Source organism: Talpa occidentalis, unplaced genomic scaffold (genome assembly GCF_014898055.3).
Source record: "Talpa occidentalis isolate TD23 unplaced genomic scaffold, MPIMG_talOcc4v2.1, whole genome shotgun sequence".
NCBI classification, from domain to species: domain Eukaryota; kingdom Metazoa; phylum Chordata; class Mammalia; order Eulipotyphla; family Talpidae; genus Talpa; species Talpa occidentalis.
The window spans coordinates 109,333,347-109,346,287 of NW_026555331.1; the positions used below are offsets into that span (position 1 = coordinate 109,333,347).

Here is a 12,941-nt window from a genome sequence, read left to right on the forward strand (position 1 = left end):
GAAACGTGGATCAGGACTCCAAGTTTTAATTTAAAATATATTGAATCAAAGGTATGCTCTACAAAAAAATTAAGATTGAGATTTCAACTCACTGGATTTATCACTTTATTCTGAAATTTCTAAGGAGTGAGAACCCAAGATTTGTCCTCAGATGAAAATGATAGCTCCTGCCATGGCAGAGATGATGGGTGATGCACCAGCCTAGCCTGGGGTGACAGCCCTCCTCCATCTCTTCCAGGTAACTCCTTTTCATCCTTTGGCTGCAGCCCAAATGATCAGTTTTTGATAGAGTCGACTCCCAACTTCTAGACCACATTTACTCCTGCTCAGTATTCTTGGCTCTACTCTTCCTCTAATCACAGCCTTCATCTCATCGATGGTGATGACTTGATTCTTGACCCAGTTTGTGAATGTCATAGGGCATAAGGGTAAGACTGTATGTGTCTGGGTCATTGATTTATATCTAGCACTAGAAGTATAGAATTTAATAAATACCACACAAATGTTTATGGAATGATGGATAGATGCAGAAATGGTTGACAGATGAGCATGAAAGATTGTAAGTCCACTAAGTCATATTAGTATGGTGATAACTTTGACTCTTCTTTAAATCCTAATTTATGAAAAGGAAATATGAATTCATGTATTTTAACTGGTATTAAAAAAAATTACCTGTGAAATCTCCTCAAGCTGGTTTTAGTATCCGTATAGGTCCCTGGGGCTAATTAATCAGTTTCTGAATGACTTTAACACTCACTCTTAGAAATAAAAATTTCATACTTATTTGAAAATATATATCTATATCTATATGCCTATGTCTATGGCTAGGGCTGGGGCTAAGGCAATTCTGGCCTATATGTCTGTCCCTGTGTCTATTCCTTACAATATAAACATAGATATAACTACACATGTTTTGATATTAGCACATCATGCAGATTTTAAAATATAAATATAATGAATTAATATAAATATAGATAGAAGTTCAGTTCTTTTCTCCTGATGCACAGGTGAATTATCTCCAGGCCTGGGTTTGTGTTGAATGCACTGCTCTTTGAAACCATTGCTCTGAGAAAGGGATGGGGTGGGACAGAAACTCAGTCTAGCAAGCTTCTATGTTCAAACGTGGCTGTGCACAAGAATGACCTGGGGGAGCTCAGTAAATACCAATTCCTTGGCCCCAGAGTCCACCTCGGAGAGTGTGACTAGTAGGTCTGGAATGAAACCGAGCAGTTTACATTTCTGCCTAGCACCTGGTGACGCTAAAGCTGCTGTCCCACAGATCCCACTTTCAGTAATTCTATTCTAGTCCAGCATTCCTCAAGCTTCAATGCACTTACAAATCCCCTGAGAGCTTGTTAAAATACAGAATGTGATTCAATAGGTTTAGGGTAAGGCTGAGGTTCTGCATTTCTAACAAACCCAGGGGATGACCTGGGGTGAGGCCAAGGCTGCAGGTCAAGTAGAAGGACCAGGGAAGCAGAGTTTAGCTCATAGTAAATTTGTTGCTCACAGATGTTGCTCACAGTCTCGCAGAGCACAGCGAAGAGCTGGAAGCTGCTTTTGTTGAAGGGAAAGAACAGGGAACCCCATGCGAGTCTTTTTTCCTTAACTCCTTTCCTCCCCTAGAGAATTTTGGTTTTGCAGTGACCTTCAGTTGCAGAACAGTTGTGAGTAAGGGGCAAGGAGAGAGAAGATTATAGTTCTTCTTTCAAAATGTTTCTAGTGATAACCCAGATCGTTCATTTTCTCAACTGCATGATATATACACAAGGATCAGTTTGGGAAAGGTCTGAAAAGACATTTGCTTCAGGAATTATCTGATTGCTGTTTAAAGGTAAATGGGCAAATAGAAAGTTCTTAGAGTACTTAGAATCTTATAAAACAGCCTTATATTACATTTTTAATATCATATATTCTTTCTTTATAGGATATTGCATAGAAGACTAAAATTTTAAGAGCTCAATGCTGACTTGCATTTTTAAAATTAAATAAAATCATTTTAATGCAATTTAGGGAGAGCAAGCTTGTATTTTGACGCCACAATCTTATTTATACAACAGAGGTAGAAGAAAATCATTAAACTATAATGTGCTTTCAGCACTTTTAAGTTTGGAAAAACTAATTAGCTTGCTCAAGATTCAAAAAATCTGTATCTTAGTTCCTCTATTTTAAAAAAGTGAGTTTATTGACTACAAGTGTTCCTGTGGAGAATTAGACCAATGCCATCTCAAACAGTAAGATTAAGGCCCCGTTTGCTGTTTGCTTGGAGTCTTTGGCCCTATCAGCGCCTTTTAAATCTCCCCTCCAATCTGCCATCAGAACTGAGAACCACTGGTCAAGAGGACGGTATCTTCTTTTAATTCTAAATGTCATCCGTGGTCTCCTGGACTATAGTTCTGGCCTCCTCTGCATTTGCTCAGATCAGTTTTAGATCCACCTTTCCCTGCAGTCAGTTTTGCATTCTTCTCCATTAATTAAATACTTAGATACTCCACCGGCTATTCTTTAATTTGAAGACATAATATCTTCATGATTTCCACTTAGTTAAGATTCATATTTGGGTCTCCATGGTGGCGCAAGGGGTTGGACACTGCACTGTGGGGTGGTCCACAGCCTCTGCAGCACAAGTTCGATCCCCGCCTGGAGAGGAACCCACTTGGCAAAGCAGATCTCTCCTGTCTCACCTGCTGTTCCCCTTAGCAGTGTATTTCAGTCGTTCTGTGTGTTCAGTTCCCTGTTCTGTTTCCGGTGAATCCTCTCACCTCCTGCATCTCTGCCTGTGCCCCAGCTCTTGTATGCATGGATAGATAAATCTTTAAAAAAAAAAAAAAAAGGTTCCTATTTGATTTTTTTAGTTGCACTTTAAAGAAATGCATGTAGGTTTCCTTGGGTTGAAACTATACCTTTCAATTCATTCTCTTTCATAATAGAATATGGAATTAATGTTTCTTCTCTTTTTATTATAGGAGGAAGGGATGGGGTGGGATTCCAGTATCTAATTTAGTGCTTGGCACATAGAAAGCACTCAGCAAATACATGTTGAAATTACAACATTAATTCTTCTCTTTCCTTTAATGCTCATGCTCAAATATTCAATCAGTTTCTGAATCATGCTGATGTAAGCTCATAAACATATCTGCAATACATTTCCTTGGTTGCCCTAGTAACCATCTTTGCAGTGGTGTAAAATATCATGATCTCTTTGAGCTCCAGATTCTCTCCCTCCTCTACCAGGTGCAAACATCTCTCACTGGATTCTAGACCTGCCTTTACACTTCAGCAACAAGTAAGCAGGCAAAGAGATTTTTTAAATTATTTTCTTCCAGTTTATTATTTTGATTTTTACCACATTATTAATACTTACATAATCTTATTTTTTAATATAAAATGTCTGCTATATTATCCCAGGAAATGTCCAATTACACAACTGTATTTTGTTTTCTTCATGCAGAATTTTGCAGTTTTAAAGTATTATTTCTTTTACATTGACTAATCAGAACATTTTGTACATGGCATTTCCTAAATAGTTGTTTCTGGCATTTAGTAAAAGTGTTCTTACAGGTCTTATTCCCTTAGGTTTCCTCATTATAGACAATTGTATTATTTTTTTAAAAGATTTTTAAAAGATTTATTTATTTCTACAAGCACTGGGTACAGTCAGTAGCGCGGGAGGGTGAGAGAATTCACCAGAGCCAGAGCGGGGAGCAGAGCAGGCAGAAGGACCGAAGTACACTGCTGAGGGGAGCAGCGGGCGGCAGGAGAGGTCTGCGCGCCATGTGGGACCCTCCTCCGGTGGCCGGGGAGCAGCCAGGGATCGAACCGGTGCTGCAGAGGCTGCGGGCAGCTTCGCAACCCAGCGCTCAACCGCTGCACCACCAGGGAGTCCCCACAATTGTATTATTTTTAAGCAAGTAAAATATTGCCCTTTTCTTATAAATTCTATGTCTACTCCTTGTCTTATATAATTTTAAAGGCTCTAACTTTAATAATTGCTACTTAGTCGTATTAATGAAAAGTATTCTTTGTTTTTGACTTGACTCACATACCTCTAATATTTTATCTTTAAGAATAACTCTGGTTCCTTAAATTGAGATGGACACTATTCATTGTGTTAAAGAAGCATTATTTTGCTTCAATTTTATCATTTTTATCAAGTTTTAAAACCAGGAATAAATGTTTAACTTATTATATATTGTATTGCATCAGTCAATATAAATGCAGTTATTTTTATTTCATCTATTAATGTGAAAATTATGTAATTTATATGTCTTGATGCCAAACCAACCCTGCATTCCTAAAAACCACTACTTAGTTTGCTATGTTATTCTTTTAATATACTGGTAGATTCTGTTGAATGGTGTTTAATACAGTATTTTTTATTCTTATATTTATAAGTGATCTATACTTTTTCTATCTATTCTTTCTGTCATATTTTGGTAAAACTATAATCCTTTCCCACATAAATGCAATCATTCTTGCCATATAAAATTAATTGTAATTCCCTAAATATGTAGTTTCATTTCAGAGCTCAGTGGTTATATATCTGCTCTTCTCCCTGCTATCCATCCTTCTTTTTTTTGCCTTTCAAACTCATGTGACACTAAAATATCCCCTTCAATAAAACTTCTCATCTATATGACCCAAAGCCCAACTTGATCATTCCATCCTTTGCTATTTCTCTGTAACTTTGTCATATCTATATAATAATATTAATTATATGGCACCAAATAATTTTTATATATGTTTCTCTCCCTCTATTTCATGTCTTTGGAGGCGGAGATTTTAACTTCTCATCATTGCATCACCAGTTCTTAGCAAAATGCCTCCATATCAGATGTGCTTATTAGATGCTAATTGGAAGAATGACTAAGTGAAGGAATCTCATACCTATCTTTACTTTTCTTATTTCAGGGCTTCCTGGGAAGTAGTTTGAAGTGTTCTTCAGTATGTCAGGGTGAGATCAGCATATACACTCTCAGTTATGTTTCTTTAAAATGGCCTGCCTATAGACCTAGGCAGGGTCCCATGTCATGCATTGAAATTATTCAGTCTATTGTGTTACTTTAATGTGACATTCATGGTGGTGTTATGCTTAGACATAGTGGAGAACAGGATGGCAAAGAACAACTCATTCATTCTTTCATAAAAATTGTGTCCAATTAATAGGAATGGAAATAGCTTTCCTTTCACTAATATTAATTGAACTTTTTAGGTTAAAGATTGCGCTAAGTGCCAAGCATCCAGCAGGAAACTAGACACTATCCTTCAGAGAGCTCACATTCTAGTTAGGGAGTATGACCAAAAATAAACTATAATTACCTAAATAGAATAACGTCTTATTTGAGTGAGGATGGTGGCATGGGGATACAGGCTATCTTAGATACTGGTGGTCAAAGGAATACTTGAGGAGATAATACTGGTCCAAAAGTTGAGACTGGAAGATTTCCTGCTAGAGACTGCAATGAGCTGGTTGGAAGGTGGTGAGCTATGACTGGTAAATAGAGATAAAATTATAGAGGAAAAAGGATTTAGATCATTAGGGGCTTGTGTGCCACGACCAGGGCTCATTTGATTGTATTTTTGAATGTAATGAGACTTCTTTTAGAAACTTTTTATTAATTATTATTAGAAGCAGTTGCATAAAAATACTTAACTGGGTGCTATGTCCAGAAGAAGACTTGTGAAAATGTCTGTTCCATCACTGAAGAGATACGGTTGGGAAATAACTTGTCTTCATTGAATTATAGTAAAATCCTTTTCAATCATCTATTTTTCCCCTTTCTTTCCTCCTGTTCCCCAGTGCATGACTTTCAATTTTTCTTTTTATTTGAGATTATTCAGTCTTCTCTCCTTTTAAACTCTGTGTTCCATACCATACATCCTACCAAATTCATACCATCATTGCCTCAATCTTTCATATTGCTAGATTTTTATACACCTGGAAAGAGATAGAGAGTAGCTTATAGTTACTTTTTGAAAGTCAGTTTGCCTCCTATGATTGAATGAACAGCATTATTATGAGCCATTATAAAATAGTAGACAGCCCAGGGTACTCACAGAGCTGTCAATAAAACAGAGCAACCTTTAAATTGATTTAGTAAAACACTTAGTTGCTATTTCATGTAGGTAAAACAATAATAAATCTTAAAGAAGCAATCTTCCTAAGACATTATGAAAAATAAAGCTAGCTTAAACTCATTGGTTGTTGTCAGCACTCATTTTTATGGTTTTTGCATGAACATTGGTAACAGAGAATGAGAGAACTTACTTGTGGCTTTTGGCTGAACTTGGAAGCACATCAGTAGGGCTGCTTAAGTCTGTCTGTTGTCATGATGCTGGCTTTTTTTGTCTCACAGATATCACACTTTGTTTACTGGACAATAAGGAACACTCTTGACTCAATTCCTGTCTTCCTGCTCCAAAATCTGTTTAGCATGTTTTACTGGTTTCAGTGGTGTGTTGGTGCTGGCTTGTATTGGTTTTCTAGATTCTAGAATCTCTTCCCAATTCTATGTCCAGTGATCAGGAGTGACATTTTGGTCCTCTGAAAGCAGCTGTAGTGGGAGTATTTACACCACAGAAATTGGCATAGGCTACAAAATTAGGGACTCTCTTCTCCTCAGATCCCCAAGAGCTAGTTGCTAAATGTCACTGCCTGGATGTTCTACTAGAAATTCATCATATCTACATTTAAATTTACCATCTCTCCTATTCCTTCTTTCCACTATCACCTCCTTCTCCAGCATTTCTCATGTTGACAGACTTTAAACCTAGACTCAAATCTCCGGTGACCTTTTTGACTCTTCCTTTTCCCTTCTATCCCAACACGAGATCTTTATGCAAACTTCACAGATTATTCCTTTCCTATCAATTGTGCCTTACATCTCCTCTCAATTTACCCTCCTCCACATAATCCTTCTGTGCTTTGTCTTTTTTTTCTCTGACAACCCCTAGTTGGGCCATCGGTAATAGCTGTCTATATTTATTTTTTTATTATTTATTTTTTATTTAATATATTTTATTTTTATATAATTCTTACATCATTTTTAATTTTTGCATAATGTATGCATTTTCATTTTGGTTATATTCCCCATACAATTCCAACCCCCTTATTTTGACCCTAAAATCTCCTCTTCTACCCACCACCCCCGTAGTGTGTCTCTGGTTTATAGGTGCTTGTTGATTTTGATTTTCTCTTTATTATAATTAGTCTTTTTCCTGGTCCCTTATTTAGGTTTTCTAAATTCCTGATTAGCTGCCTATATTTAATCCCCACCTGCATCAGCCCATCAACACACTATTCTGAGCCCACTTGCCTGAGGTATGTTTTGTAGTCTATCACTTTTCTGCTCATATCTGTCAATGATCTGTCTCTGATCTCTAAATAAGGTTCGTGCTTCTTAGCTGGCACGGGAGACCATCCATTACATGAGCACATCCTGCGTATATAGTTGTTTCCTAATATTGTTTCCCCTGCTTGCTACTTGTGAATCCCCAAATGATGCACATGGCATTTCAAACAAAAACATTTCTAAAATTCAGTTTTTTGAAAAGCCTTTTTTTCCTCTTTGCCTGGGAAAAACTTATTCTTTTAAGGAGTAACTCAAATGAAGCCCCTCCTTGAAATCTTTTCCAGTTTCTGCTCATACTCTACTCTTCACAGAGAATAAGTCTTTCTCTCTATTTCCCTCCCTCACCCCCCGCCCCCCGCTTGACTTCTCTTGATGATACTGTGCTTTTTATAGCTCTCATCACTTCCCTTTTGTTATTACAGTTTATTTTAGCACAGTGTATAGTTTGGAGTAGGGACACACCTTGTTCATCTTTGTCCCTAACATGGGGGTGAGCACAGAGCTCTGCTCAGTAGAGATTTGTTAAAAGAATAAATACAAGGGAAAGAAGGTTTATACTTAGGTTATACATTCTTTAGCTATCAGGTGTAAAGGAAATAAAAGCATAGAAAGTAAAAGCTGGCATAGTAGGAATATTATTTGGAAGTCCCTCAAAAGTTAACTTTAAAGTGGAACTTTTTTTTGTAATTTATTTGAAAAGAATATCACATGGAAACCGGAATAGAATAGAATAATTCCACAATGTAACAGAAGGAGAATCTGAACAAATGGGCAAAAGTTACAGAACACATTCTAATTTAATATATAAGAAAACTTCATGAGCGATAGAAACCTTAATTGTCTATCACAGAAATGAGATTCCTGGAAAGCTGCTGAGCTCTTATCTGAGACACGATGCAGATGCATGACCATCTGTCAGAGATGTTATAAAAGGAATTCCTGCCGGGAGTAGATGTTTTTAAGGCCTTTTATGACTCTTATTCTATGATTCTATTCCTGTGTATGAGTCATCCAACCTATTGGTAGGCTCATTGAGCACTCATTGGCCTAAACCGAGATGGGTTGCCACAATGGTTGTTATTAAAACTTCTTAGATGGGACCATTAAGATATTTAGAAGACTGTATGTAGTAATGGGCTCTCCCCGCAAAAGTTATCTAAGATACTGGTCCTCTCTTTGAAGAAAAATGTTCTATTACTAATCTTAGATCATAAAATTAAGTTCTAGAATATATGCCATATTTTCTTTTTCTCCATAGGAGCTAAGAGTAAATTTTTCCAGCACTAAATTTCTACCTGATTAAAATTCTGGCATAATTTTATTCCAGTTCATTGGCCACTGGTCGCCAAGGGCATGGACTGAGGGAGAGCAGAACTCTCATTCTCCAGAGGTGGTTATCTTGCCCATTATGCAGAGTCCTTCCTCTTCTGGCAACACCATTTGCAAATTTCATTTAAATTTACTTCCTGCTTTTCATTTAATATATTTTTTAAAGATTTATTTATTTATACAACCGCTGGGTACAGTCAGAAGTGAGGGAGGGTGAGAGAATTCACCAGAGCCAGAGCAGGGAGCACAACAGGCAGAAGGACCGAAGTACACTGCGGAGGGGAGCAGCGGGCGGGAGGAGAGGTCTGCACGCCATGTGGGACCCTCCTCCGGTGGCCAGGGAGCAGCCAGGGATCGAACCGGTGCTGCAGAGGCTGCGGGTAGCTTCGCAACCCAGCACTCAACCGCTGCGCCACCGGGGAGGCCCTTTACTTCCTGCTTTGCTAAATACTTGCATTGCATTGTTGGTCTTCCTTCATTCAATGAAGTAGTTTTGACTTTTACCTCTTCCCTGACTAGGCTTTGTATAAGTATGGGGGTTTTTATATTTTTTTTTATTTTTCCAGGAATTGCTTAGCAACCATAAGTGAAGAAAAAAGCAATCTTTCTCCTACATTCTTGACACCATTCTTGTCACATTAATTCGCCAACCATCTAAACCCTTCATTTCTTTAACGTCAACATTTGCTTTTGGGTTTCTTACCCTGGGTACAAAACATGTTCAAATCTTCTTTTTTTTTTTTTTTTAAGATTTATTTATTGATGCATACAAGAGCTGGGGTACAGGCCAGAGATGCGGGGGGTGAGAGGACTCACCAGAGACTGAGTGGGGAACAGAACAGGAGGCAGACTGACTGAAATACACTGCTGAGGGGAGCAGCGGGCGAGACAGGAGAGGTCTGCTGCGCCATGTGGGTTTCTCCCTGGCCACCTGGGGATCGAACTCGTGCTGCTGAGTCTGCGGATTGCTTCATAGTACGGTGCCCAACCCTTTGTGCCACCAGGGAGGCCTTGTTCAAATCTTCTTGATGCCCACCCCCCCAACCCCAGTTTTCCTTCAAACTCCATTTCTCTCCTTCCCTCCACTGAAAGAATGGCCTTCATTTAACTTTCACCCATTTTTGACCTTCAGCACTCATCAGATGATTTCTGTCCCCACCATTTCCATGAAACTATTCCTGCTAAGGTCACCCTGATCTTTTCACTGCCTAATCTGGCAGCCAATTTTCAGGTCTTATTCCCTTGGCAGTTGATGGTACTTAAATCCATGGGGTGGTTACTCTTCTTTGAAACGCTCTCCGATCACTTAGCCATCTGTCATCTTAGTGGTCACTTTATCTAGACTTGACTATAGAAACATCTTTAAATGATTTATCCAGAAAAGTAGGTTTTGAGCTTCTTCTTTCAACCAAATGCTGCACCAGGGTTGGTGAAAAGTGGCGGGCTAAGCCTGCCTGCCCTGAGCATGGTAAGGTCCATGGAGGGGGGGATCCATCACATAGGACACAGCAAAGAATGCCATGAGAGTGTTTAAAAGCAACCTCTTCTAACTTAGGGATCTTCGAATTCTTTCCCAAGAAAGCTACCAGCCTGCTTATTGAGAGAGGAGTAGATTTTGGCCAGGAGAAGGGATGGAAGCACATTCCAGTGGAAGGAAGAGCATAAGCTATGGAAAGCAACCTAATGTGAGGGAGAGAGCATGAGCCCAGCTTTGCCACTTTACTGCTAATGTAATTCTTTTTTTTTTAAAAAGCTACTTCTTTGGATCTTATTTTTGGAGGCAGTTTCTATGTGCTCCTGTGTGCCATGTACCTGGCAGGTATAGGTAATCAGGAAATATTGCTTCACACCCACCTCTTGCATTTTTGAGATTGTGAGCATTTTAGGGCTTTAAAGTAATATAACCCCTGGGTGATTCGAAGAAAACAGGCTTCATAGTTGATGTCTTGGGGCTGAGAGGAGAAGCCCTCCTTTGGGCAAAAGATGGGAAGCTGGCAAGGAGGTGGTTGTCTCATGCATGTTTATGATTGGGTTTGGGGAATGTCTGGTCCCTGAATGCCTTTCCTGTGATTCAAGAATGGCTATATGCCATCTCCCAGGGATGGGGTGGGGTGGGTCTCTGGGAAAGAGAATTCTCCTTTTAGGTGGAATGGGCTAACTTTTCCTTGCATGGCCAAGCTGCGCAGAGTGTGGGGTGCAAAAAAACCCTTCCTTGTGCAGAGATTGGATGTGAATGCTGGTTTACTGTGGAGCCAAAGTCACGGCAGATGCTTGATGAAAGGCACCCAGCATCTGAAAAAGTTCACCACTGCACCGCATCCTCCAGGAGCGACCGTCCCGCTGCCCTTTTATTAATGCACAGAGCGGAGGGCTTGTGGGACTTGGCAGCCATCCACCTCCTAATGTGAAAAAGCCCTATGGAAGGAGCGGCCCCTTTGAAGCAGTCAGGCTGGTGGTGGCTGCTGCATGTGGCTGGGGTGTGGCCTCCAGATGCTGGATGCCTTCACTTTCATGGATTTTCCTCACAGTCACTTGTGAGGACAGACTCTCAGTTCCTGCCCTCTCAGCAGGCAGCCGCTGTCCAGACTGGCAGATCCATCCTGGCACTGCTCTGCCACGAGTGACCACATTTTCCAAAATCTGAGCTGGAGCTAGCACATCCTGAAAATGGAGCCAAAGGGATGCCATCCTAGATGAGAGGAAAGCGAAGACCAAGTACCATTTACACACCCACTCTCACCCAGAACTTCCGCTGGGCCGAGATGGGACCCACCATCTACCTTTGCTTCAATCTCAAGACTTCATTTAGCATTGTGGATGAATTTCTCTGCTCTCTTTAGGGCTCAGCACTGCTGGGAGTGGGGACAGTGTGCTTTCTTACTTAATTCTCATGAGAACACTGTGAGAGATCATTTCAAAGAAAGCTGGCAGAGAAAGGGGAAAACACAGTGTTCATTCAGGTGTGGGGATGCCCAAGTGCTGTCCACTTACCTCTCTACCTCTTCCTGTGTTCCCATGGCTTATTCTGTGGGAGCACCAGTGTGGCACATTTCCTTTCCCCGAATGTCAGATGAGCAGGGTACCCCGGGAGCATGATTTAAGAAAGCACCCCTTCTCAGGTGCAGTCCTGTGCCTGCAGGACCCCAGACTGAACCTGTGTCAGTGTGCTGCTTCTGCCTGCTGCCTTGTCCTAGCCCCCCACCACACCTGGGAATCCCCCGTTTCAGTCCCAGGAGAGGAGGGTCTCTTTTCAGCATTCCCACAGAGTTTAGCCCCACATTTTGTACACAGCAGGCACTCCCTCAGTGTTTGTGGAGTTCAGTTGCAAAGATGGGATGTATCTATCTATGTTGGGGTAGAAATTTGATGAGGGGAGCTCCCCAGAGAGAAGAGGTTGACAGTTTCTGGATAAAGAACCCCCTCTTTGCACTGAAATGTCTTTCCAAGTACAAATATCACCAAGTTTTAGGGTTATCCAATCTCTGGGTAAATACGTGTTTAGACAGAGGGTCAGAGGATGCTGGTGCTGTTGGACCCCACTAAGAAAGATCATGGCTGGATATTGAGAACCTGCTGGAAACATTGGCTATGATTGTGTTTCCGCGTCAGATGTGGTAGAGGATGTTTCTGTGCTGTTTTGGTGATGGACCTGGTACTCTTTCTGTACTTGACATTCTTTGTTACAAAAAAAAAACAAAAAAAAAAAAATGAGAAGCTAGATGCAGGGAATTTTCCAGAAACAGAGGAAGTTTAGACTTTTTCACATTGATGCTCCACCTTGTCTGCCCAGCAGCAGAGTGGACCTCGAAGCGCCCCCCTGCAAGCCGGTGCCCAGGCCTTTATGTTTATGCAGGGAATTAGTCCACCAACCGCATTACGGTTGTTTCACAGTGAGTGTGACAGTGATGGATTGACCGTGACTTAAAGAGAAGAGTGATTGAATTTCTGACTAAAAGAAAATTGATTGATTTTCTGACCAGTGACCATTTTTATGTTTGCTTTTATCAGCAACCTCCCCGTCAAAGTAAAGAGTAAGAAGCAAAGGCTAGAGTAAGAATTAAGGTTGTTTGGTGTGTTCCAACTCTCAGCCACTAGAGGGGGTTAGTGACCAGGCTTCCCCTCTGGCTGGCTGGCTTGTAAGCTGTTTTAGCCCAAACTAAATAAGGAGCACCTATCCCCTGAAGAGTGACAACTCGACAAATATCTCTTAATCATGATCGGTTTTTCCCTCCGTGGAGCCAGTGTTTCATATCAAATGAA

The 12,941-nt window shown here is 40.4% G+C and overlaps 1 protein-coding gene across 3 annotated transcripts in view; it reads left to right on the forward strand.

Annotated features, from left to right (window-relative positions):
- BMPER (BMP binding endothelial regulator) overlaps positions 1-12,941 on the forward strand; it is a 239,641-nt gene that overhangs the window by 200,060 nt on the left and 26,640 nt on the right. Inside the window, exon 14 of one of the 3 annotated variants that reach the window (XM_054692465.1) lies at positions 125-574. The exons of the other annotated variants lie outside the window; for them this stretch is intronic. Coding sequence (XP_054548440.1) covers positions 125-155 — 31 coding nt within the window. The 3' untranslated portion in view covers positions 156-574. Of the gene's footprint in view, positions 1-124; positions 575-12,941 lie in introns of those variants that run through there. 3 annotated transcript variants of the gene reach the window in all.